The sequence below is a fragment of the Fukomys damarensis genome, unplaced genomic scaffold (genome assembly GCF_012274545.1).
Source record: "Fukomys damarensis isolate Sample0158 unplaced genomic scaffold, DMR_v1.0_HiC HiC_scaffold_15, whole genome shotgun sequence".
Taxonomy (NCBI): Eukaryota; Metazoa; Chordata; class Mammalia; order Rodentia; family Bathyergidae; genus Fukomys; species Fukomys damarensis.
In genome coordinates this window covers 19,364,373-19,389,117 of record NW_022900927.1, presented here as the reverse complement: position 1 = coordinate 19,389,117, position 24,745 = coordinate 19,364,373, and the positions used below count along the sequence as shown (strand labels likewise).

The 24,745-nt window shown below is 48.8% G+C and overlaps 2 protein-coding genes across 7 annotated transcripts; both read right to left on the bottom strand.

Annotated features, from left to right (window-relative positions):
- Positions 1-7,974: 7,974 nt before the first annotated feature.
- On the bottom strand, positions 7,975-18,664 carry Soat2 (sterol O-acyltransferase 2). Of its 6 annotated transcripts, none has more exons than XM_010609288.3 (15): positions 18,325-18,664; positions 17,717-17,772; positions 16,887-17,023; positions 16,515-16,574; positions 16,098-16,205; positions 13,429-13,705; positions 12,930-12,999; positions 12,130-12,283; positions 11,623-11,668; positions 11,300-11,429; positions 10,073-10,170; positions 9,568-9,666; positions 8,962-9,097; positions 8,591-8,736; positions 7,975-8,407 (listed from the first exon to the last, which is right to left on the bottom strand). In XM_010609288.3, exons 1-15 carry the CDS (start codon positions 18,416-18,418, stop codon positions 8,357-8,359), a joined length of 1,662 nt encoding a protein of 553 aa, XP_010607590.1. In that variant the 5' UTR covers positions 18,419-18,664; the 3' UTR covers positions 7,975-8,356. The 6 variants fall into 6 exon arrangements, with proteins under 6 accessions (XP_010607590.1, XP_010607589.1, XP_010607592.1 ...); XM_010609290.3 differs by having other exon boundaries at positions 7,976-8,407; positions 12,130-12,214; positions 18,325-18,662; XM_010609287.3 differs by having other exon boundaries at positions 7,975-8,736.
- An 869-nt stretch (positions 18,665-19,533) lies between these two features.
- Igfbp6 (insulin like growth factor binding protein 6) lies at positions 19,534-24,068 on the bottom strand. The gene is made up of 4 exons (XM_010609285.3): positions 23,326-24,068; positions 20,567-20,706; positions 20,318-20,437; positions 19,534-19,849 (listed from the first exon to the last, which is right to left on the bottom strand). The coding sequence occupies exons 1-4, from the start codon at positions 23,654-23,656 to the stop codon at positions 19,727-19,729; spliced, it is 714 nt and encodes a 237-aa protein (XP_010607587.1). The 5' UTR covers positions 23,657-24,068; the 3' UTR covers positions 19,534-19,726.
- Between the last annotated feature and the right edge of the window lie 677 nt (positions 24,069-24,745).

Below are 24,745 nucleotides of genomic sequence, written 5' to 3'. Positions count from 1 at the left end.
CCTCCCAAATTTAAAGACCCAGTCCAAAAATGGGCATCTGAAATGAATAGACACTTCTCAGATGAAGTAGAAACACTAAATATATGAAAAAATGTTCAACATCACTGACCATTCAAATGATACAAATTAAAACAACACAGATTCCATCTCACTCCAGAAAGAACCACTGCTATCAAGAAATCAACCAATAACAAATGCTGGCGGTGCTGTGGGGAGAAAGGAACCCTTCTCCACTGTTGGTGGAAGTGCAGACTGGTGGCAACCACTGTGGAAATCAGTGTGGAGATTCCTCAAAAATTAAAACTAGAGGTTCCATTTACCCAGCGATTCCCCTGCTTGGCATCTGCTAGAAAAAAATGAAAATATCAGACCACAGTGATATATGCACACTTGTGTTCATAGCAGCACAGTTTGTAATAGCTAAATCTTGGAAACAGCCCAAATGCCCATCAATACATGAATGGATAAAGAAGGGGTGTGTGTGTGTGTGTGTGTGTGTGTGTGTGTGTGTGTGTGTGTGTGTGTGCGCGTGTGTGTGCGTGCGTGTGTGTGTGTGTGTGTGTGTGTTTTAATACAATGGAGGACTACTGCTACTCAGTTCTCCATTGTATTAAAACACACACACGCACACACAGGGCTCCAGAGAATTTCTTAGAACTTACATTCTGGCACTGCAGCTTAAGGGGGTACAGTGTACAGATGGACCTAGACTGACCGCTGAGAGCTGGTGTATGTATGATGGTAAGGGAAGGGCCCCTGGTGGACCTGACTAAGGACGGCTGCAGAGGGAATCACTCAGGGAACACAGGATGGAGTCATCTGTTAGGTCTGGGCCTGAAGTCTGCTGCAGGCAAGCAAATAGCACTTGGAGTGGCCATGGGATGCTTGATACAACCTCAGAGGTAGGAAAAAAGGACATTTGGGGGGAGTGTTGGGCCTCTCCCCTGTTACAGAGTGGAGTTTAACAGTGTATGTTTACAAACCCCAGAGGTGGCTCCTGGAGAACTGCCAGGCATGATGGCACACACCTGTAATCCCAGCACTCTGGAAGACTGAGGCAGGAAGATTGGGAATTCAAACCCAAAAGGGGCAACTTAGCAACTTAGTGAGAACCTGTCTAAAAATTGGAAAAAAAAAAAAAAAGTTTGAGTTCTACTGTTCTAAGGTAATTCTACTTGTTTCTGCTCCAGTCTGCAGACGCCTGCCTCTCCTCTCGGGTGGGTGGGTGGGGAGGCCTGGTGTAGAGAGCCAGTGAGGAGCTTTTGTCACTCGCACCACATGGAGACGAGCTTTGCAGAGGTCCTGAGCAAAGATCAGAGTCGTGGGGATACCGGAAGTGCGTGACTCAGGCTGGGCCCTTCAGGGAAGAGGTTTGTGTAGCTGGTTTCCTACCCACCACAAAGCACAGAGACCTCTGGATTGGGGTAAGATAGCTCAAGAAACTGCTAGGAGCACTTACAGGGATCCAAGTAATGTATGAAAATGAAACAAAACCGAACAAAAGCCACCCCCCAACCTCACAACTCTGGAACTAAAGACCATTCTTTTCATCCAAAAAATAAATAAATAAGTTAGCATATGTATTGAAAGAGAATAGTCACTAGCTGGGTATGGTGGCGCATGCCTGTAATCCCAGCACTGGGGAGGCTGAGGCAGGAGGATTGCTGTGAGTTCTAGACCAGCCTGGGCTACACAGTTGAGTTCCAGGTCAGTCTCAACTACATAGTGAGACCATGTCTCAAAAAAAAAAAAAAAAAAAAAAAAAAAAAACCAAACCAGAATGGCCACTGCCAAGACTCAAATGAGTGGCTTGGAAGAACAAGTGGAAAAAATATTTCAAAGCACAGAGCAAATAAAATGAAGAGATGGAAATAATGAGAAAAATATGAGACTTGGAGAATAGGTCCAGGAGTCCTAACATTCAAATATATTAGTTCCAAAAGAGGGAGAAGAATAAGAGGGAGGAGAGGCAATAATTACGGAGTAGAGGAATATCTCGTTAACCTGAAGAAAGGGCACAGGAAGATACAAGAAAAAACAAACATGTAGGCTTGAAATTCCTAACTTTTGAGGTTGAAGAAAAAGAAATTTCACCTTTCTAGACAGAAAGAGCAAATTATCTTCGAGGGAAAATAGATCAGATTGGCATAGGACTTTTCAACGGCAACGTCAAACACTAAAAGTGAGGAGACAAGAGAAAAGGCTAGCTACCCAGGAGTCTTACACTCAGCTATAAAAGGCATTCTCTGGTCAGAGGAAAGAAACAAACTTGGATATCTCAATGATATCAATCCCACATCTTACCTGAAGAAAATACTCAAGGAATATTTGGCTCTAAAACAGAGAAATCAATGTTTCTTTTCCTCCCTTATTAAAGGGTGCTACTACTTGCTATCTTTTCCAGATGTCTCGTCCAGTTCTTTGTTCAGGACGCCAATAACCTGGATTTCTTCAGAACCCAGAACCTGGTAACACTAGAGATCTGTAAGAAATCCAGAGCTCTTGGGCCAGGGATTTAGCTCAATGGCACTGCACCTGCCTTGCAAGCACAAGGTCCTGAGTTTGATCCCTGGCACACAAAACAAAAACAAAACAAAACAAAAAAACAGAGCCCTTTGACTCTTGTTCACTGATTAGAAACTGATAAGCTGAATTTAAAATTTTATGTGGGTCCAGGGATTTGGCTCAGTGGTTCTGTTACCTACCTCGCAAGTGCAAGGGGCCGAGTTCGATCCCCAGCAACAACAACAAAAAAATCATTAAAATTTTATATGGAAATATAAAGATTTAAGAATGGCCAAGGCAATTCTAAGGAGGAAATAAAAACAAAGCTAGAAGACTCATAGTACTGGATGTCAACATTGTTGAAAATTATAATTAACTACATTCATATATGCAATGTTATCTAATTAACACAATGTGGTGTTGGCTGACACATAGATTTAGTGACCAAGGACAGGAGAGACAGTCCGGAAAGAGACTCACCTGATATGCGAAATATGACATGGTAATGCATTGAGAAATGGACGGCTCCACTGCATATCTGCATGGGAAAAGCCTCATATAACTTCCACAAAAATAAATTTGGGAACTATTAAACATGACTAAAACAATTAGGCCACTGGGGATAATTCTAAGAGAATATCTCACTAGGCTTGGAGGTGCACACCTGTAATCCCAGTACTTGGAAGGCTGAGGCAGGAGGATCACCATGCATTTGAGTACAGCCTGAGTACTGAGCTATATAGTGAGTTCAAGGCCATCTTGAACTATACAGGAAAACTTTATCTCAGAGAGAGAGAGAGGGAGGGAGGGAGAGAGAGATGCAGAGAGAGGGTCTCTGTGACATTGAAATAGATCAACTATCATGTATCTGCATAAAAACATGAACTTCTATCCATAGAGGGAGACATTGACATATTTGGCAAGATTAAGATTCATGAAGGACTGAGGATTTAGCTCAGTGGCACCATGCCTGTCTTGCAAGTACAAGGTCTTGAGTTTGGTCTCTGGTACAAAAGAAAAAAGATTCATTAAAAGAGTGAAAAACTCCAAAAAAAAAAAAAAAAGATCTAAGACAGGCATGGTGGTACACACCTGTAATCCCAACACTTGGGAGACTGAGGCAGGAGGATTGCTGTGAGTTCGAGACCAGCCTGGGCTACCTAGTGAGTTCCAGATCAGTCTCAACTACATAGTGAGACCCTGTCTCAAAAAACCAAAAAAAAAAAAAAGCAATATGAAGACTGAAAAGTCAACAATAGTATCATTATGAATAAGTTTGATTTCATAGTTTTGAGAGTTGATAGACAAAGAATGGAATCACCTTAGACAGGTGTGAACATTCACAAAGAGGTGAAAAGGCTCCAGAGAGGAGAATCTGGATAAGCCTAAGAAACAAGATCACCAGAAGAATTAATGGAATTCCTTGCTATCACGAATAATATGAATGATAATTAATTATTATTTCATTCATCCAAGTAACAAATATTTCCTGAGTGCTAGCTACGTGCCACGAATTATTCTAGGAAATGAACATATAACAGTAAGGCAAAGTTCCTCCTGTCATGGTATTGTTATAGGGCAGGCATTGCAGCAGGAGGGGCAAGAGAAAAAAATAATATGTAAATGAAAAAAATTAGTAGTAACAGTGGGAAGGCAGGGAGTCACCAGGGAGTTCCAACAGATGGCGTGAGCAGAACAAGGCCGTCTAGTGGGTAGGAATTTAGTTGTCTTCTGAATGGCAAGATGAGCCAGGCTTCAGTGCTCGGGAAGAAGAGCGTTTCTGGCAAAAAGGTGAGGCAAAGATTCAAGGTTGGAAAAAAAGCCTAGCAATTCAGGAAGCATGAAGAAGACCAGAGTAGCCAATGCCCTGTGACAAGGAGACAAGTGGTATAATATGGGACTACAGAGGTAACTAGGGCATTGTTCATGGAGGGTTTTGTGGCCTGAGTAAAGAGTTGTGTTTTATGTATTTCTTGGTTTTGGGTTTTTTGAGACAGAACTTCTTTATGTAGCTCAGGTTGGCCTACTACTCACTATGTAGCCCAGGCTGGCCTTGAACTTGCAGCGATCTTCCTGCCTCAGCCTGCCGAGTGCTGGGATTACAGGCATGCGCTACCGCCTGGTTGTTATGTGGTTCTTCTTGCCCGAAGTATTGATATGCATGTGCATCCTGTCATCATAAGTGGCAGCGCTCTAGCCCTCTTCTAGGTGTCATTATGTTGTCGTAAAGTGCTCCCAGGAGAAAGTCTGGAGAAATAGAATTCTAACTTCTCTTAAAGAAAAAGAAAGCAAACAGAGAGTCTGGGACTTAGCTCAGTGGTGCTGCCGCCTGCCTCGAAAACACAAGGGCCCAGGGTTCGATCCCTGTTACCAAAAACAAAAACAAAACAAAACAAAACAAAAAACCGAGAAAGCAAGATAGCAGAAGGTGAAGAAGAGAAGGAACAAATAGCGAGCAGCTGATTTGTTAATATTGTTAACAAGTACAAATAAATGTTAAACATTGTATAGTTAAATGCTCAGGTAAATGGACAGACATTAAGTTATATACAGAACCATAAGTATCATGCTGTCTCAGTAGACTGAGAGACACGTGAAAGCATTTCAAAGGTCTCTCTTACTGGTAAAACTAGCAAGAAATGAAACATCTTTTTGTTTTTATTTTGTTGAGGTAGGGTCTCACTATGTAGCCCCAGCTGGCCTTGAACTCTTGACCTGCCTCAGCCTCCCAAGTGCTGGGATCACAGGTGTGCAGCACCACGCCCGGCCGCCCGGCTTGACACATCTTAATGGAAGAAACAATTGGTATATTTTCAAATAACGGTAAGGACATATGTGTTTGACTTAGTGCGGGAAGGGAAGGGGATTATCAAAGGAATGGGAAAGTATAATAGAATTTCCAGCTGGAGTTCGATCCTGGGTACCAAAAAAAAAAAAAAAGAATTTCCAAAATGCCAATGGAGCAAGAGGTGGAACTAAGCATAACTCGATCTAACCAGCAAAAACATAGAATGTGTAATGTACAAGATGGCATAGGGAGTGAAATCAGGGCTGGGCATGAGACGCAGTAGTAGAGTTCTTGCCTGGCACGAACAAGGCCCTGAGTTCAATCTCCAGGACCACACACAAAAAAGTATCACTTATTTCACTGTGGAATCATGATCAGTACAAAAGAGAGCACACAAGGAGGGGAAGCCAGGCTTGTGGGTGCACAGCTGTAGTCCTAGCTACTCAGGAGGCAGCCAGAGGGTCAGAGGTTTCAGGCCAGCTGGGCAACCTAGTGAGACCTTGTCTCAGAAATAAAATAAAAGGTAAGATAAATAATTAAGTAATTAAAAGATTTTAATAAAAAAATAAAAGGGCTGCCGATGTAGCTAAGTGGTAGAGTTAAATGTTCATTTGCCTAGCATTTGTGAGACCCTGGGTTCAATTCTCACCACTGAAATGAATAAAATAAGAAAGTAAGTAAAAATGTAAAAACCTAGCTAGTCTGTCAGAATAAACACACAAATACACAAAAAGTAAAACAGTTAAAAAGTGGTTGGAATACATAGAAAAAAATAAATATATGTATATAAATATTTTTTGGTATCAGGATTGAACTCAAGACCTTGTACTTGTGAGGCAAGTGGTGGCACCACAGGTCTAAATCCCCAGCCTGAAAATAAATTCAATTTTAAAAATAATATATATAATGCAAAATAAAAATAACAGGCAATCTTGTAGTGTAACAAAGTTTTTTTTTTTTAATTTTAAAACAAGAGCGATTTTAACACAGTGATGCTGCTACCTGCCTCGTAAGTGCAAGGTCCCGAGTTGGATCCCAGGCACTGAAAAAAAAATTAAAGCAAAACAAACAAGCAAAACAACAGACATAATTGTCTGCTTGTCAGATGGGCAAAAATTTAAAAGTTGACAAAACCCAGTATTTGCAAGGCGGTAGAGAGCCGGGCAACATCACGTGCTATAAACTCACATGAGCTTTTTAGGGGGAAGTGTGGCAGTGTGAACATTTTAATTAAGCCAGTGTTTTAGTAATTCTGCTGCCAGAAAATTCCCTTAAGGAAGCTCCCAATAGTGTGTATATAACTGAACATGTTTGTCATGAAATTGTTTATAAAACAATACTGGAAATAGTTGAAATACATATGACTAGTTAAATTATAGACCGTGCAGTGTAATCTCATGTGGCCATTTAAAAGGATGAAATAGATGTATACTTACTGATATGAAACGATGTCACACGCACTGTGAAAATGTAAAAACACAGGTGCTCCATCTCTCCTTAGGGAGTCTGCTGTTTAAACTTCAGTTCTACACTTAATACCTTTCCATACCCAGAGATTTCCCAGAGCCAGGCTATGTGGGAAATCTCTGTGGGGAAGACAGACCGCAGAGTGGTTTCTGGAACAGTTCAGTATGCAAGTAATTTTATTTACTTACCTATTTATTTATTTGTACCGAGGTTCGAATTTAGGACCTTACACTTGCAGGGCAGGCGATGGAACCACTGAGCTAAATCCCCAGCCCCCATTTTGGTTTTTTGATACATGTGATCCAGGCTAGTTTTTTTTTTTTTTTTTTAGACAGGGTCTCACTATGTAGTTGAGTCTGACCTGGAACTCACTGTGTAGCCCAGGCTGGTCTCGAACTCCCAGCGATCCTCCTGCCTCAGCCTCCCTAGTACTGGGATTACAGGTGTGTGCCACCATGCCCGGCTCAAAAGAACATTTGAAGTGACTGAGTTCAACTTCCTACTTTATTATTATTATTATTACTTATTTAGGTACAGGGGATTGAACTTGGGTCCTTGAGCTCAAGAGGCAGGCGGCCAAGCCACTGAGCTAAATCCCCGGTCCCCAGGCTAGTCTTGAACTCACTGTGGAGCCCAGGCTGGCCTCGAACTCACAGCGATCCTCCTGCCTCAGCCTCCCAAATGCTGGAAACATAGACATGCATCACCACAGCTAACTACAAGGTATATTCTCGTCCCTGGTTCTTCCCTTCTCTCTCCGCATCTTGGCTGTCAGGCCTTTCCATCCTGCTGTTTCTACCTTGGAGCCAGCCAAACAGGGACTAAAGCCATGAGCCAAATAAACATTTTCTCCCTTAAATTATGAGTGTCAGTTATTTTGTCCCATGGAGGGGAAAGTGCAAATACAAGACTGGAACTGGAGAAGGGGTAGAGTTGGGAGAGGGGTTGAGATAGGGGTTCAGAGAGAGGGGGCAGCATAAAGAAGTGTAAGGCAGGTGAGCAGCCTGCCCCCCCAGGCCCTCCTGGGCATGAAATTTTTGGGGGGAAATGCCGGGGGTTGAACCCAGGGCCTCCCACATATGAGGCAAGTGCTGTGTCACTGAGTTATACCTCAGTGCTCACCACAAAGTCCTGCCTCTGCAGATCTCCCCTGTCCAACAGTGCCCATCACCAAGGGGACATCCACAAAGGACAAATGAGTAAAAAGGGAGACAAAGACTTTATTGTGTTAAGAGGAGTACAAGGTTAAAACCAAACCCTTCTCAAGCCTTGGTGGCCCCCATTCCTCTGAGCACTCTGTGCTCACCAAATCCTTATGGTTTCCTCAAGTCTTCCCCAAGTCTGCACAACCTTGAGGTGGGAAGGTGACCTGCGCCTGATCCATGGAGATGACTGCTCGAGAGTTTCTTCATGCTGATCCATGCTCAGTGGCCCATAGGTGCCCAGATCAGAGCCCCTGTGGTTCCAGGTCAGGTCCTACATGCAGGCCCTGGACTCAGGGCAGCTCTGGAGGTGCCCAGCAGAGCTCCGGCCCCAGGCTTGGCAGGCAGAGAAGATCTTGGTGCTGTCATCAGGTCAGTGCAGCCACCCTGACCTCTAGGGATGGCAGGACCAAGATCGAGGTGTCACCAGCCCCCAGAAGGTTGTCTGTGCCAGAGAAGGGTAGATTGTGAAGGAGATTGCTTCTGGTGACCCATGTTGTACATCCAAGATGTGGGAGCCCAATTCCCAAGCCAGGCCCTGACGCTGACCCTCATTTTAAACTGGAGAGAACAGGGGCTGGCTGCTTGGTGCTCTTGATGGGGACGTGGTGAGGACTGCGTCACTTACCTGGGGCAGAGGACAGTGCCGCCGTGCATACCACTCCTGGCAGTACAGGCTGACCTGGATGCCCTGGCCCAGGAAAAGCATGGTCCACATCAGCACATTCCACGCAGGGCCCGTGTGGCGGTCATTCATCGTGAAGTTCAGCAGCACTGGTGCAGGAGAAAAGGCTGTCACTCCAACTGCAGGTCCCCGTGCCTGGCTGCCTCCCTCTCTCAGGCACTGGGAAGCAATGGAACAGGAAAGCCCCAGAATCCTCCCTTGCTGCTCCCCAGGCTCTCCCCACCCGGTCCTCAAGCCCAGCAGCTTCCCCGTTGGCTTCCCTCACCTCCTCCCTCTGGCTGTCTCCCTTCCAGTGGCACAGAGGCCAAGCTCACCCCCAAAGACAAGGAAGAGCATCAGCATGACGGGGTAGAAGAACCCCAGGACGAAGCAGAAGATGTACTCGTGCACCACCGCAGAGATGAGGAACACACCCATCATGGCTGCCCCTCGGGCCCTGCCACCAAGGAGCTAGCAGGACGAGGGGAGTGAGGAGTGAGTCTCCCTGAGCCACTCCATGAAGGGTCCCCTCCTTTGGGAAACCAGGAGGGAGTGTGGTGTGATGGAAAGAATACAGGACTCGAGTGGGCCAACATCAGTCTTACTTACAGACGTTGTATTAGCCCACTGGGCCTTAAGTGCAATTTTTTAAATGGGACTATAATAATCCTTGCTCCTTGGGGTCACGGTGCTGATTAGATGTATATAAAAATCCTTGGTAACTGAGAATTGTTACACACATGTTTCTTTGAAGGCTAAGAAGGGAAAAAATGGTCCTAGTGCAGGCTTTCTGCACACTTAGTTGTGTAGAATGGGACAGGTTAAGTCAACAGAGTTCTTGGGTCTGGACGGGGCAGCTGGTACAGATGCAGAAAAGGAGAGGGTGCCCTGGACATCACCTGTTAACAGAGGGAGCTGAAGGGGGTCAGCAGGGCCCATACCCACAACCCATCCTGATACACGTAGCTGTACAGCCAGTCATGGACCACTATGTTCCATGTGCGGTAGTAGTTGGAGAAGGAGGTTGAGTTCCACCAGTCCTGTGGAAAAAGTGAGGCCAGGTGGGGGAAAGGAGATGAATATCCCAGGCCCCAGCTTCTCCCGATACTCTCTGTTCCTGCCACCTACACCATGCCCCTCTGTGTCCCAAAATGGCTGGCTTCTGGCTGAATAGAGACAGCAGCACTTTCCTGGCTCCCTCTTGAGGACTAGGGCCTCCCTGCTCCTAGGAGCTGAAGATTCCATTTTTCCATCCACACAGAGGCAGTTAGCCCCGGCCATCCAGCAGTGAAGGGGTGGCACCATCACATACCTAGGGGCCTGCACTGCTCGTTGTGGGAGACCAACAACACAACGAGGTAATACCCAACACAGCCACCATCTCTTCTGATCCCTTCTCAGCCCTCCCTGACTCCAGCTCCCAGCTGGCCCCTGTCCCGGCCCCACCCGGTAGAACATCCTGTCTCCAAATTGCAGCATCTCAGCGAAGGCATTGAGCCAGCAGTGCAGGAAGGCGAAGAAGATGAGCAGCAGCATGAAGATGCCTGGCGGTGGGGATAAAGGCTACAGTCAAATCTTACCAAGCACTCATTGGTCATTTACATGTATTTGTTAATTTATCCACCTGCTTGTGAATATTTATTTGGCATCTACTGCATGCCAGATGTTGGGAATAGAGATGAATCACACAGTCCCCGATCTTGGAAGCTCCCGGACTGGCTGGGGAGACATACAGAGAGACACTCCAACTATCCATCAAGGTCAATGCAATGGGAGTGAAGCCGGGCAGCCACTGATGTGTTTGGAGTGCAGAGGTATGGGTGAATCATCATAACTGATGGTTAAACCAGGAAGGTGAGGTGGTGTGCTAGGAGACTGAGGCCACTTGAGCCAAGGAGTTCAAGGCCAGCCTGAGTGACACAACAATGTCTTGAAGAAGACAAGAAGATGAAGAGAAGGAGGAAGAGGAGAAAGGCTTCGGGGGTGGGGGCTGTTAACTCAACCACAGAGCTCTAGGAAGGAACTAGATTCATGGCTGGAAAATGGGGAAAGAGAATTTCGAGCTAAGGGACCCATACGAACAAAGGTCCAGAGGTATGGAAGCACATGTCTTGCAGGGGAAAGCTGGGTTTACGGTAGAATGAGAAGATGGCCTGGGACCTTGAATGCCAGACAAGGGTTTAAATTTTGGGGGGCCGAAGAGTTTGAGACAGGGTCTTACTATGTAGGTGAGGCTGACTATGGAACTCACTATGTAGCTCAATCTGATCTTGAACTCACAGTGCTCCTCCTGCCTCAGCCTCCCGAGTGCTGGGATTACAGGCATGCGCCACCACACCCAGCAGCAAGGGTTTAAATTTTATTTGCACATGCCAGCAGTGGGGAATCACTGGTGTTTGAAAGAGTATAGGGAATGATGAGTTCAAAGTACCATTAGAGAACTTTACCTGGGTGACAGTGTCAGGAGCAGATGGGAGGGGGGAGTTTCAGGTGGTAGGGAGGTAGGTTAAGAGGCGGAGCTGGTATGGCAGCAATGAGCACACATACAATAGGGGACAGATAGGAGAGGAAATTCAGAAAGAGGAGGCATTGAAACTGACGGAAGGCACAGAGCAAGGCCTTGCCTGCCACGCCCTCCCCAGGGCCAGTCTCACCCCACCTCAAAGGGCTTACCTGGCAATGTTGCGTGCAGAATGGAGAGCACTAGTGCACGGGTGCTGAAGGGCTCCTGGCTCATGTTTGCAAAGATGGGGACACAGAGGCGACCCAGGATGAAGCAGGCGTAAAGCACACAGCACAGGGCCTGTAGAGGGAGCCAGGGTGCACAATTTTGAGGGGACACTGGCACTTCACTCTGTATAGGATTCTAGCCCAGCCTCTGCCCCATCCCGCCTTAGAACCAGCCTCTTTCCCTCCCAGGCATTCCCTACCACACTCCTGGGAGTAACCCTAGCCACTGTGAGTCACAGCTGGCTTCCTCTACCCCATCTTCTGACCTGAGCAAAGTTCTTGGCCACATAATTCCACCTGATGCTGGAAGTCCTGCAGCAGCAATAGGATTAATATGTTTCTCAGCCTTTTCTGCCACTCTCTTCTCAGGTCTGCAACCCTCTTTCTGCAGTTCCTTCCATTGCTCAGGCCTGAGTGGACTATCTAGGGAGATGTGGCTCTAGAACACTTCCCGTAACAAAGATGGCAACTGAATTTTTAGCTTGGGTATCAAGTAAGATGACCAGCCATCCAGGGTTTCGTGGGATGTGTGGGATTTTCAGTACTAAAATCAGAATGGCTCTGGTCAAACCAGGACAGTTGATCACACTAGTGACATGGGCTGGGTGAGGGAAAGGGTCAGTCTACCTCCCATTTCCTTCCCATCTTTATTGTGGGATGCTTCCTGAGCAAGGGACCAGGGTCTGGAGAAGAAAGGACCTCATGAAGAGGAGAGCAAAAGAACAAGGTTCCTGGTGGGCCCGGGAATTTGGGAAGGGACTACAAGGTCTCACCTGGGATAAGTCTCCCGGTAGATGAGTGTGGGGCAGAAGAGGAAGTAGAGGTAGCTGGAGAAACTGGGGGTCCAGACCTCTTCACCTGGGGAGGCATGACAGGGGTGTGTCAGGAGGGGTGGGCAGAGAGTGGGCATGGAGGTCGGTGAGCTGGCTGTTGAAGAAGAGAGTAAGGTTAGGGAGTAGACATGTGGATGGTTGGATATAGGGTCTGCTGCTCCCCCGCCTTCCCCACCGGAGATTGAAATCAGGACCTTCACAGAATTATACTCCTAGTCCTTTATTTATTATTTTTTTAAATTTTGAGACAGAGTCAGGCTAATTTGTTCAGGCAGGATTTGAACTAGCAATCCTTCTGCCTCAGCTTCCCAGAGTGCTGAGATTAAAGGCATATGCTACCACACTGGCTCACATCCTGTCTTTTGCTTCTCAGGCACCCCATTTTTCAGCGCAGAACCTACTGTGGCCAGAGCTTCACTTAGCAGCCACAAGTGCCATGACCCATTCTATTTGCCCTTCTTTCCTGACTTCCTCGTATGCATTCTCCACCCTGGGTCTTGCCAGGCAGGACTGCAAACAGGAAACCACCAGAAGTCCTGGGTAACAGAATGCATCTCTCCAAAGTGTTGCCTGTGGACCCTGATGACTAAAGCCCACAGAGCCTAACTGAAGGCCAAAGCTGGGGCTGCTGGGCAAGATAGCTTGGGGAGGTAGAGCTTTCATGAGAACATTGCAATTGCTGGCTTCATTCGACTGACTCAGAGGACTGAGTTCATGACAGGGCTGGCTGAAGGCCTCACCTCCTCTGACACGAAGGGTCCCAGGGATGGTCTCTCTCAGGAAGGAGTAGCTTTTCATCAGGAACCTGACCTGAGGTGGAGTGGAAGGGAGGCCAGGTTGCCGAGTGGCTCTCAGAAAATCACTCAACCTCTCTGTGTTCTTGTTTACCGTAAAGGCAAGCAGAGTGTAAGATCTGTCTGGTCAGAGCCTGTCTGGTTTAGTCAGGTGGCATTATAACCCAATAAGACAGCTGCTGGGACAAAGGGGAAAGGGGAAAGGAGAGGCCAAGGTGGGGACTTTCTCCCACCAACCCCATATAACTCTGCAGAATCAGATTATGTCTACTTAGCAGCCCCTTTTCATTTATGTTCTTGGAGCCCATGGGTTCTTTCAAACCCTCAAATCCTCATAGTCAGCCCCATTCCTGACAATACTGTATGTATCCCCTGCCTTCCTCACATGGACCCTCCTTGTGGTGCAGCTCCCCACCCCCCAGTCTCATGCAGGGCTCACCCTCACCTGTTCAAAGACCAGCACACAGCGGGAAGCTGGCTGCAGCTCATGCTTTACCACCACATGGATGGGGAGGATGCAGAGCACGGAAGCATGGGCGGCCAGCAGCACAGAGCTCAAAGGCACTCCCAGGGCCCAGCAGCCCCCAGTCTGGGTCCTTGCCCACAGCCGCAGAGCCTGGTAAGGCACTAACAGAGTGGACAGGAACATGGGGACCCACGTCACCAGCGCTAGGGGCAGCTGTCCGAAGCTGAAGATCAGTAGGTCAAACTGTAGTACCAGCCTTGGGGTAGGGGAAATAGAGAGAGTAGACAAAAGTGTAGCCCATCCTTGTCTTGTTCCCCTTCAGTCACTACTCTTGGAAGATAAGCTGAGGTGTCTTGATATGGCTGTGTGGTGCATCTTCCAAGATGTTCAGGATGGCACCTCTGTTACCCAGGATTTTGGGCAAAGGGCATTGTCAAAGGAGACCTTAAATGACATTTAGAGCCCTCTGTGAATTCTATGGTGTTCCAAAAGGGCTCAATATTCCATATAACACAGGTGTTAGGGTATGGGGTGGTTAGAATTTAACTTTGATTTATCCTTAGTTTTGTTCCTCTCAGAAAGTCTGTATTGTAGACTTGAGCTAGCAGGACACAGACTGTTCCTAGTTAAGAGTGTATGCTTGGGCTGGGCATGGTGGCACACTCCTGTTATCCTAGCACTCGGGAGGCTGAGGCAGGAGGATCACTGGGAGTTCGAGACCAGCCTCAGCTACTTAGTGAGTTCCAGGTCAGTCTCAACTACATAGTGAGACCCTGTCTCAAAAAAAAGAGTGTATGCTTTAAGGCCAGGGATGTAACTCAGTGGCACCACACCTACCTGGCAAGCTCAAGGTTCTGAGTTTGATTCCTGGTACCAAACAACAACAACAACAACAAAAAGTCCATGCTTTACTGGGCGTGGTGGTATAGGCTTGTAATCCCAGCACTCAGGAGGCTGAGGTAGGAGGACTGCTGAGAGTTTGAGGCCAGCCTATGCAGTGAGACCTTGTCTTAAATCTTTCCACCCCCCAAAAAAGAGTATATGCTTTGTAAAGGTGAGAAATTGGAAACAACCTAAAATACATTAATAAAGAACGAAATGAACAAACTCTGGCACCTCTGTACTCTCAAGTCATTAAAATCAATGGGTTGACAAAGAAATATCCCTAAAACAGGGATACATAAAAACAAACTGCAAAATAATATGTGCATATTTTGGCCGGGCGTGGTGGCACATGCCTGTAATCCCAGCACTCGGGAGGCTGAGGCAGGAGGATCACTGTGAGTTTGAGACCAGTTTGGGCTACAGTGAGTTCCTACCCCCCAAAAAAGAGTATATGCTTTGTAAAGGTGAGAAATTGGAAACAACCTAAAATACATTAATAAAGAACGAAATGAACAAACTCTGGCACCTCTGTACTCTCAAGTCATTAAAATCAATGGGTTGACAAAGAAATATCCCTAAAACAGGGATACATAAAAACAAACTGCAAAATAATATGTGCATATTTTGGCCGGGCGTGGTGGCACATGCCTGTAATCCCAGCACTCGGGAGGCTGAGGCAGGAGGATCACTGTGAGTTTGAGACCAGTTTGGGCTACATAGTGAGTTCCAGGGTAGCCTCAACTACATAGTGAGACCCTGTCTCAAAAAAACCAAATACATAAATAAAGGTACATCTTTGTTTATGAAAACCCTTATATATCTCTTTGGTTTGATTGAATGCATGGAAAATGTTCTGGAGGAAAACTCAAAACTGGTAAAAATGGTTACTGCTAGAGAGTGGTTATAGATTGAGGAGTAAAGCACTGTCGCTTTACAGTAAAAGGTGTATTTGAGCTTCCTCCAACCCTCACCCTGTGCAGGACTTTGCACATGCGAGGCAAGTGTTCTACAACTGAACTGTACCGCTAGACCTATCTGAACTTTTACTGAGATTTTTATCCTTGTAAAACTCATAATTAACAGAAATTTTACCAAAAAGAAATGCTACTGCTGAACCTGGAGATTCTGGGTCCTCCTCCTTTTACTGCTTCCTAAGCCCAATTTAGGGTGAGATGGGTAGATGCAAAAATACAGGCCCCTAGGGGTCCCCAGCTTTCTGAAGCTCATTCTCAAAATGTGGATGGTGCTCTGTGGGAAAAACACCCTGCCGAAGCAGTTGTGTACACACCGGTTTTACCCACAGTATTGGAACCGGCTCACAGTCAGGGACGGGGACTGCCTCCTTGCCTCCTTTGCCCCCAGGGCTGGTTGGTGCTCAATAGGTACTCAGTGAAGTTTACTTTAATGAATAGCATTGACCTGGAAAGGAGTGTGTGTGTGTGTGTGTGTGTGTGTGTGTATGTGTGTGTGTGCATGCACCTGCGTGCACACCTATATCTCCCTCAAGGCAAATTGTCATTGAAAAGAATTTGAGAGGGGCATAGTGTCCTCATAAAAGCTGGCTCTTGAAGGAAAGACCAAGGGCCATCCAAGGCTTGCGGGGAAAGGGTCCATGAGTATTTTAGGTGGGAAGATGTTGGAAGCCACGTTGATGTGTATCCAATAATCAAAGAGGGACATATGCCTTCTTGGGTCCAGGGGAAGGTGGGATACAGAGACCAAGTGTTTGATCTGTGTGCCTATCAGGGTGGGAGGGTGCCTACCTGCCCTCATCAATGAAGTCAATGGCCAGGGTGCTGATGATGAAGACACACAGGCCGGCCACAAACATATGGTAGATGGTGCGGAAATGCTGCACTTCCATCAGCTCACTGGAGGGACAGGTCATAAAGGTCAGTGTGGCAGAGTCCTCAAGGTCAAATGGACTAACTCAGGCACTGTACATATGAGGGCTTTGGCCTACTGATCCAGAACTACCAGCTGTGGGCTGGGATGTGGCTGAGGCTTCCAATTCTGGTGGCTTCTATAAGCATGCCCAAGCAAATGGGGGAAACAGCCTTGGAGAGCCTTTCCAGAACCTCCCCACAAACCACCTAGAGCCTAGGTGTGAGAAATAAGGAGTCCTGGACTGCCGGCTGAAGTCCTTTCTTTTCTTCCACCCATCTTCACCCTTGACTTACTCAAGCAGGGACTTTCGGATGATGAAAACTTTCCGTTTCCCAAGGGGTGGCTCCCTGGTCCTGCATTGAGACAGTTATTCAGGGTCAGGCCCCAAAGGAAGAAAGCAATGGGAAGAGGGCAGGGCTGCATGGGAGGTCAGTGCTTCTGAGCCATGGGCTGTAGCAGGGGAAGACCAGGGCAAGGGCAGAACAAGGAAGGCCCGGAAGGTGGAGACCAGGGTTAGGAAGCCAAGGCCATAAGGGAAGTAGAGAGGAGGCTGAAGTCAAGGTCATGCCAAAGCTGCCAAAGGGTGCGTGCGTGCTCATGGCTCATCATCCTTACGATGGAGGAAGACTGCAGTCCTTTCCATCCTGCTAGAGTCTCAGACTCACTTGCTCGTTGAAGCAGAGGGAGTGGAGGATATAGTTCTGTCTTGTGATGGGTAGGACTGTACAGCCTCCCACATGGCCCGATCCAGCAGTTCTACCAACTGTCCCCGGGCTTGCTCCAACAATTGCCTCTTCACAGCCTGAAGACAAAGGCAGGGTGAAGCCCACTCTCCTACCCATCCAGCAATCCTTTCACTCACCAAACATCTACTAATCTTCTCTCTATACTGGGCCCAGCACTAAGTGCTACGGATAAAAGATGGCAGCCCATGGTTCCTGCCTAGAGCTTCTCACCACTTATCTCCAGGCTTCCTGGGCCAGCATTGAGAATCAAAAATGACAGCAGGAAGCTGAGCGTGGTGGTGCATGCCTGTAAGGCCAGCACTTGGAAGGCTGAGGCAGGAAGATTGTAAATTTAAAGCTAGCCTGAGCTCCATAGCATGACCCTGTATCAAATAACACCCCCCCACACAGGATCTACTCTGGGTCTATCACCTCTGAGCCTCTCATCCCTGACCTCTGACCACACTAGCCCGGAAGCTATACTGGTTGACTTTTGGTCCTTGCCCTGAGGGCTTGTGTCTCATACACCTCCATATTAGCCTTTAATTCTACTTTTTTTTTTTCTTTCATACCGGGAACTGAACTCAGGACCTTGCACTTGTCAGGCAGGCGTGGAGCCACTGAGCTACATCCCAGCCATAACCCTTAATTCTAAATTGATCTTTGAATTCAATAGGTGATCTTATCACCAAACCATTCAAGTCTTTACCCCTGGCTCCTACCACCCCATGACCTGTCCATTTTGGCCTCTGATCTCTGAGGTCCCTCACCTCCATATGTCGGGTCCATTGCACCAAGTCTGGGACTCTGGGCGGCTCTGTGTTTCCTAGGAGAAGGGGTCAAAGGGCACACACACTCAAGGGGGTGGAGTTAGGGTTCTGCAGACCGAGAGGCGCCCTCTGTCCAGGAAATGCTTTCTAAATAGCTGCCTCCCTGCCCCCCAACCAGTCAATATCTAGTATCCTGGGTAGAACAACCAGAAGGGGAAGTTATTTTTGCAGGGAGTGAGGAAGCCATTACAAGAAAGAACCTGAAGATATTGCTAGAAACAGGATACCCTGGGAACAAGAAGCTACTCCATTTATCCTCTGCAGTGAAAGGGTCAGAAAGATAAGGCAAGACCACCGTTCTGAATATTCTTTTCTCCTCCATCTGGCTCGGCAGTGTGAGGCAGAGGCCAGCATCTGCCTTCCCTAGCCTCCCAGGACAGCAGGAAGATTTTTTTTAATTAGTTTTGGGGTTTGAAGTCAGTTGAGTGTGCACTCTACCACTACCCACCGCAGCAGGAAGGATTGAAGTTAGACTGTAGGAGGTTCATTCAACAATGAATCTCTCCCTAATCCCAGCCTGAATCTTATGCCCTACCAAGAGGACTCACCTTCTCCAGGGTGTCGCTGCTCCTGCTCCTGCTTCTGCTTCCCACCCAGCCCCTCTCTCCTTTGCACACGCAAACGGGCCCCACAAGGCTCCATGGCTGGTCTGGATGGGCAGTGGGAAGCTGGCTCCCTTCTTTCTTTCACAGCCTGCCTGCCTGCTGAGCCCTTGTCACTTTCTGACGGTCTGTCAGCTCCAACGACTAAAGTCCTTTCAGCAGGACAGGTTATCTAAAAGCAGTGTTTATCAGATCCAGGCTCTACTCTGCTGGCTGTCACAGGGATGGCTGCATTCCTTAATACCCAGCCCACCACCCAGCTGCCCAGCTCCAACTCTGCTGTCACTCCTGCCACAGGACCAGTGGCTCTGCCAGTGGCTAGGAGGGAGACTGCCTCTCTGGGGCTCATCACCTAGCATGGCTCGCCCTCTACCCCTCTCCTGCAGCCTAAAGGTCAGGGAGGAGAATGTCACTGCATTCAGCTTCCTGAGACCATGAGATGGGGTGTGTGATACTCATGCATGCAATAATATTCTGCGGGTATGGCACTCATGATCCTTGAGTCTATCCAGAGCCCCTGAACATCTGCTTTTCCTTGCATCTGCCTAGGTTAGCATAGGGGTGGAAAAGAGGCCAAACAAACTTATTTAGTCCCATGGAAGAAGAGCAGGGTGTTGTCACATATGGAAAACCAGGAGCAAAACTCGTGATTTCAGGCAAGGAATCCAAACTTTTTTAAGCTTCCTCTGAAAAATGGGCGCGAGACTTCCCTATCTTGCCAAGTTTTTGTCAGCACAAAATATGGTAGTCCAGGTAAATCACACTGTCCGGGGCCTGTAAAAAACACTTCCCTTTCTTTTTCATAGGAGGTAATAGACTCAAGTGCTTTGAGAGTTCCTCTTTGCTGATTTCCTTCTGGGCATTAACTATTAATCCTCCTCCTCCCTAGTGTCCAAAGACCATTTTGGAAAAGAAGGTCACAACCTCTGGTGGAGGCCTTGATCTCTGACTCCCCACCCACAACTCCCAGTATACGGCTGGACGAGGCTGGAAGGTGCCAAGCCGGTGCCTCCGCTGTCTGCAGCATTCAGAGTGCAGTAGGAGGGCCTGAAGGTCATCCTCCAGGAAGGGACAAAGGCTCCGCATGTGCTGCCATGGGGGTAGAGAAATCGCCCAGGCTCTATGACTGTGAGAGGTGGACAGAGAGACACAGGCTAGAGACCCCAACACAGCTTTATTAACACCTCAAGCTGACACCGCAATCCCTCCAACTAGATGTGTAAGGGGCCAGGAGTGAGGGGAACAGTGGGATAGAACCTGAAGATGATTATGAGGTCCAGAGCCCCCGAATTACTCATCACTTAACCAGTAACCCTAGAGGACAGCCGCATGCAGCCCCCACCCCACTTCAGCCGCTACTTCCGGCCGGGCAGTGTGAGCTTCCTTCTCCTTCTGTAGAGCCTGGCAGGGGCTGGCCCATTCGATCCACACACCAGCAGGGACCTCGGCGCTGCCTCTGGGAGGAGCGACACTGAGGGGAGAGCACAGAGACCAGGATTTAAGTCAAAGCTCCCAGCAGAGGAGATGAAAGGGGGCTCAGAAGCCTGTGAGTTCCCTGAGGAAGGAGTCCTGCACCCCGCTCCTCACCCACTAAGAGTAGTTTTCAATAGCACCAGCACACAAAAGAATGTATTAGAAACACAAGTTATCAGGCTCACCCAGACCTATTAAATCGGAAACTGCAGGAAAGGTGGGCTTAGCCATCCTCACAAGTCTTCCATGTGATTCGGAGGCCTCAGGTTCGAGAACCAAGGGAAGACCATTCCTCAGGGACTTTAAGTCTTCCACTACAATGTATGATTGGTTATTCTGTGTGTTTGTGTGGGTTCTAACATTAGAAGATGCAGAAATGGAGAGGCAGTGTCTTTTTTTATGAAACTCTGGGAGCACCATTCTTCACTCCCAGTCAGGACCTTATACTAGGGAGGAGTCATCTTACCTGCCGCTTCCGGTAAAAGCCTCGATGGTCACAATTAGGCACATACAGGGTTTGAGCCCCTCGGAAGATCTCAGTCTGGAGTTGCTGCAGCACTGAGTCTAGGTGTCTGCGGCAGGGGCCCTGGGGGATGAAGAGTGGTTGCTCAGAACCCCACTAGCCGGGGTCCCAGGACTGACACTGGAGACTTTTCCAAGTCCCCAGGAGTCTGAGGGCTTTCCCACCCTCTGCTTCCTCCAGCCCCAGAAGCACCATGTCAGTGTCTTGGATACCCCCAGGATTTGGACGGGCAGGAGTGGTCGAGGTTCCCGGATTCTTCTGTTGTTCTCTGCGGTTCACATCTTGGGAGCGAGTGGCACTTCCATGGGGTTTATTCTCCTTTGGAGTCTCCTCTATGGCCACAGGAGGGATGGGAGAAGAGTCCAGAAATAAGTCAGGTGCCAAAGATCAGGTGCTAAATGAAGGAAGGCCTTGCTCACCCGAACCCACTGAGGTGGGAGCCACAGTGGGCTTTACGGATTAGGAGAAAATGGACAGGGTTAGAATCTGACTTCAATGTCACCTTATACTGGCTGTAGTTTCTTTCTCTGAAAAATAGTTATATTATTTTTTCTGACAATATTCCCCTGAATAACTGTAAGTCTTATAAGGGAGAAGCAGTTTGCTTTTAGGTTTTTGTTTTTTGGAGTTTTGCTTTGTTTTGTTCTGAGATAGACTTGCTCTACAGTGCAGGCTGGCCTTGAACTCACTATGTAGCCCAGGCTGGTCTCGAACCTCCTACCCCAGCCTCTTGAGTTCTGGGATTACAGGCGTGTGCCACCACACCACACCTCATGTAAAGGGAAGCATTTTTTTTTTTTTTTTTTGAGACAGGGTCTCACTATGTAGTTGAGACTGACCTGGAACTCACTATGCAGCCCAGGCTGGTCTCGAACTCACAGTGATCATCCTGCCTCAGCCTCCCGAGTGCTGGGATTACAGGCGTGTGCCACCATGCCTGGCTTTGAGAAGCATTTTTTTTAAGGGAAGCATTTTGAAAAGTAAAAATTGAGGTGCCTCATTTCTTTGAGTACCTGAACTCTGCCCTTGAGTATGTCCTATATCAATCTAATAAATCCTTCTTATGTTTCCTAAAAACAAAACAAAACAAAACTGCCTGCCTCGAAAGTGCAAGGTCCCAAGTTTGATCTCCAGTACCAGAAAGAAAAAAAAAAGAAAGAAAAAAAAATTGAGAACAACTACAAAGCACGATTGGCTATTTTGAGGCTTTGGGTTTAGTGTAACAAGAACTAGCTGTTCCACCAGAAACCAGAAGGGGGTGCACCAAACCAGATGGAGGAGAAGAGCACTAGATATGGGAGAGGCTCAATAGGGGCCCAAGTGGAATGTGTGTCCTAGCTGTGACTCAGCCCACACCTCCCAAGCCTGAGATATGGTTACTTTTGAGGCACTGCAGTGAGGACCTCTCCCTTTTGGTCCCTTGTGGCTCAGACCAGTTCAACATCAGTGGTCTCAGGAGCGTCTGGATTCAGCCCTTAACCAGAGTGAGCTGAAGCAGGTTGCAGAGGTTCCGGGAATGAGAGGGTTTCAATGTGCAGGTTGCTCCTGGCTCTGGAGAGAGTTAGGTGGGTGGGGGGACTGGAAAGGATGAGGAAATAAATTGGGACTAGGATAAGGCAGGGAGAGGATCGTGCACTGACTGGAATTTGCCAGCTCATAACTATTTTTTTCAGTCAGGGTCTTGCTATGTAATTCAGGCTGGCCTTGAACTCACTGTGTAGCCCAGGCTGGCCTCAAAATTGTGGTGACCCTCCTGCCTCAGCCTGGATTATAGACATGTGCTGGGATTATAGGCATGTGCTATCATGCTGGGTTTTACTCAGGCTATAAAATTAGACATTAAAACCCCTGAGGGGAACTTTTTGCTCTCTTCATGTGCAGAAACAAGTGCTCATTTGCTTTATACTCGAATCCCAAGAGCAGTTTCCCTTTGCAGTTTTGACCCGACCCTTTCCCCCAAGGGATCCTACCTCAGGTCTGTTCCTCACTCGCTGTATTTAGCACCCAAACATGACTATGCTGCAAACTGTCTTCTTCTGCTCACCTACCACCCCTTCTAAGACGAATCCTGTAAGCACGGATTCAGGCTCTTGGGACTGAAAGCAGCTCAAGTTAATTTCTCATCCCTCCCAGAAGAGAAATCAGGAGATCAAGTGCCTCTGCAGGGGGCTGTGTGTGCTTCCTTCCCCCTCCCATCTCCCATTGCCCCCATCTTTGGTGTGCTGACTCACTCTTTGACTCAACCTCCCATTCTTCTTCCCTGGGGCAGGGAGGGTGGGGGTTTCTAAACAGGTTTAAATTACAAGCCGGATTTGTCAAATTCCTACCTCTCCCTTCTCAGGCCCTCAGGAGCCCACCCCTGATCCCAGTCTAGTCTGTCCAGCTCGGGGGCATCTTCTCTCTTAGACCTCAGGTTCCCACACTTTTAACATATCGTGAAGTGAAGACATTTCTCAGCATGGATAGAACTGGGGAGTCTAGAATCCCCTTCCTTTCTTTTCCAGGTGGAAACTGGTTCCTGTCTCCAGCTCGGGCGGCCAGGAATGAATGAGCTGGGCCCGCGGGTGGCCATGGATGCCCCTAAACCTCCGAATTCCCTGGTTCCGGCCCTTTTCTCTCAGAAGAACATAAAAAGGGAACAAAAGTTGAGGGGTCCGGGATTTAGCTCAGTGGTGCTGCCGTCTGCATCTCAAGTGCAAGGTCCCGAGTTGGATTCCCCTGTACACACACACACACACACACACACACAGTTGAGAACCTCATACCTTCATACCTCTCTCCTTTATGTCCAAGTCCCCTAGCCACACCCCAGACTTCTTTTCTAGTCCCCAGCATTAGCCCTTGCTCCCCCAAATGTGCCCTCTTCCTCAGGGCTTCTCGCCGGTCTCCCAGCCCCGCTGGGAACGCTGCTGGGCTCCCGGGGGCGGGACGGGGGCGGGACACGGACTCACCCGTGGGCACTCGCGCCTGGCGACAGCGGCCCCGGCCCATCAGCAGTGCCCGCAAAGGCTCCTCCTGGCCCTCGGGCGGGCGGCACTGCAGTCCCGAGGCACAGAACGGGGTGTACACCCCACACAGCTGCCCTTCTCTCCTCACACAGCCCTTGGCTTCTGCACACTTCTGGGCAGGAGGCGGCCCCCCATCCTCCTCCACGCACCCCTCCGGACAGCCCGCCTGCACCCCCTGCCCACAGTCTGGGCACCGTGTCAAGGAGCCTCCCGGGCAGACAGCGAGCAACAGAGTTAGCAACAGCAGTGGCGGCGGCAGCCCGTCGGGGGTCATGGTCAGGGTTTCTGCCCTGTCCACTTCTTGCAGAGCGGTCCTTGCGCAGCTGTTGCCCGCTGGCGCCCCTCTGCCTTAAGTAGCGCTGGTCAGGGGCCCGGCCCTTTAAGAGCCAGGTGAAGGGGGAGAGGGGGGAGAAGGCTGGGGCATTCCCTAAACTGGGTGGGACCGGAGAGTCCCCACCACCACCACCACCACCTGGGTCCTCCCCGCTTTTCTCTCTCCACTCCTTTCCAGTTTCTGTTTACTTCCCAAATTGCTCTGATTTTTCTTGTTTTGTCCTGGGACTCTCGCCCGGAATTTGGGAGCTGTAAAGCTGGCTAGAGGGACCGGAGGGTGGGGAGGCGGGAAAGAGAGAAAGATGGAGCTGGAGGAAGGAGAGACCTGCGATCCAGTTAGGAGGGTGCAGGGGTGGGAAGTGCAGGGCTGGGGGCCAAGAGTGAACTGAGAAGTCGCGGGGCGGTCCCTTGAGGGATGTGGGCGGAGGTGGAGAGAGCAAAGATGGAGATGAGATGGGAGAAAGCAGACCTGGGGAGAGGAGAGCGAGGGCAAGACTGGGGAGGGGACCAGAGAAAGAGGCCTGAGGTGGGTCTGTAGAGAAAAGGAGTGTGAGGGGCTCTGCTCCGGAGTCAGAAGATACAGGGGGTTAAGGCAGCCAGGGTTGAAAAGGGGCAAGGGTGGGGTGGCACCTCGCATAAACCCTAGCGTGGGAGGTGCCTCAGTCTGGAAGAGTTGGGAGAGAGGCTGAGGGCACCGAGGTGAGAGCTGGTTGAACACCTGGGAGGCAAGGGCAGCGGGGAAACTCTAGGGGTGGGGTGGGCAAAGTTAGGGGACGGGATGTTCCTCTGGGTTCTGGGTGCTCTTGGGGACAGTGCCAGAGAGCAGGCCTCACCCCACCCTCTGTCCTTCAAGTTAGCCTTTCCCCAAGACTGTCCCCTCTCAATCAGCCTAGATTCCTCAGGCCGTGCTCTGCCCAGAGGACTTCCAAGAGGGACTGGTCTGAGCCTCCACCCACTTGCCTGCCCTTTCCCCACCGCCTAGCTCACCCCTCCTGATCCACCCTTCCCCAGCACTCCCAGTCTCCAGGAG

Excerpts from the sequence above, each read along its gene's own strand:
- Igfbp6 (XM_010609285.3), bottom strand. The coding sequence starts at position 23,656 with ATGACCCCCGACGGGCTGCCGCCGCCACTGCTGTTGCTAACTCTGTTG. Across the intron at positions 20,707-23,325 it reads CCAGGCGCGAGTGCCCACGG|AGGAGACTCCAAAGGAGAAT; the intron begins GTGAGTCCGTGT and ends CTGTGGCCATAG. Across the intron at positions 20,438-20,566 it reads GTATCCAAGACACTGACATG|GGCCCCTGCCGCAGACACCT; the intron begins GTGCTTCTGGGG and ends TTCATCCCCCAG.
- Soat2 (XM_010609286.3), bottom strand. The coding sequence starts at position 18,418 with ATGGAGCCTTGTGGGGCCCGTTTGCGTGTGCAAAGGAGAGAGGGGCTG. Across the intron at positions 16,575-16,886 it reads CCCTCTGCTTCAACGAGCAA|GACCAGGGAGCCACCCCTTG; the intron begins GTGAGTCTGAGA and ends GTCTCAATGCAG. Across the intron at positions 11,669-12,129 it reads TACCGGGAGACTTATCCCAG|GACTTCCAGCATCAGGTGGA; the intron begins GTGAGACCTTGT and ends TTGCTGCTGCAG.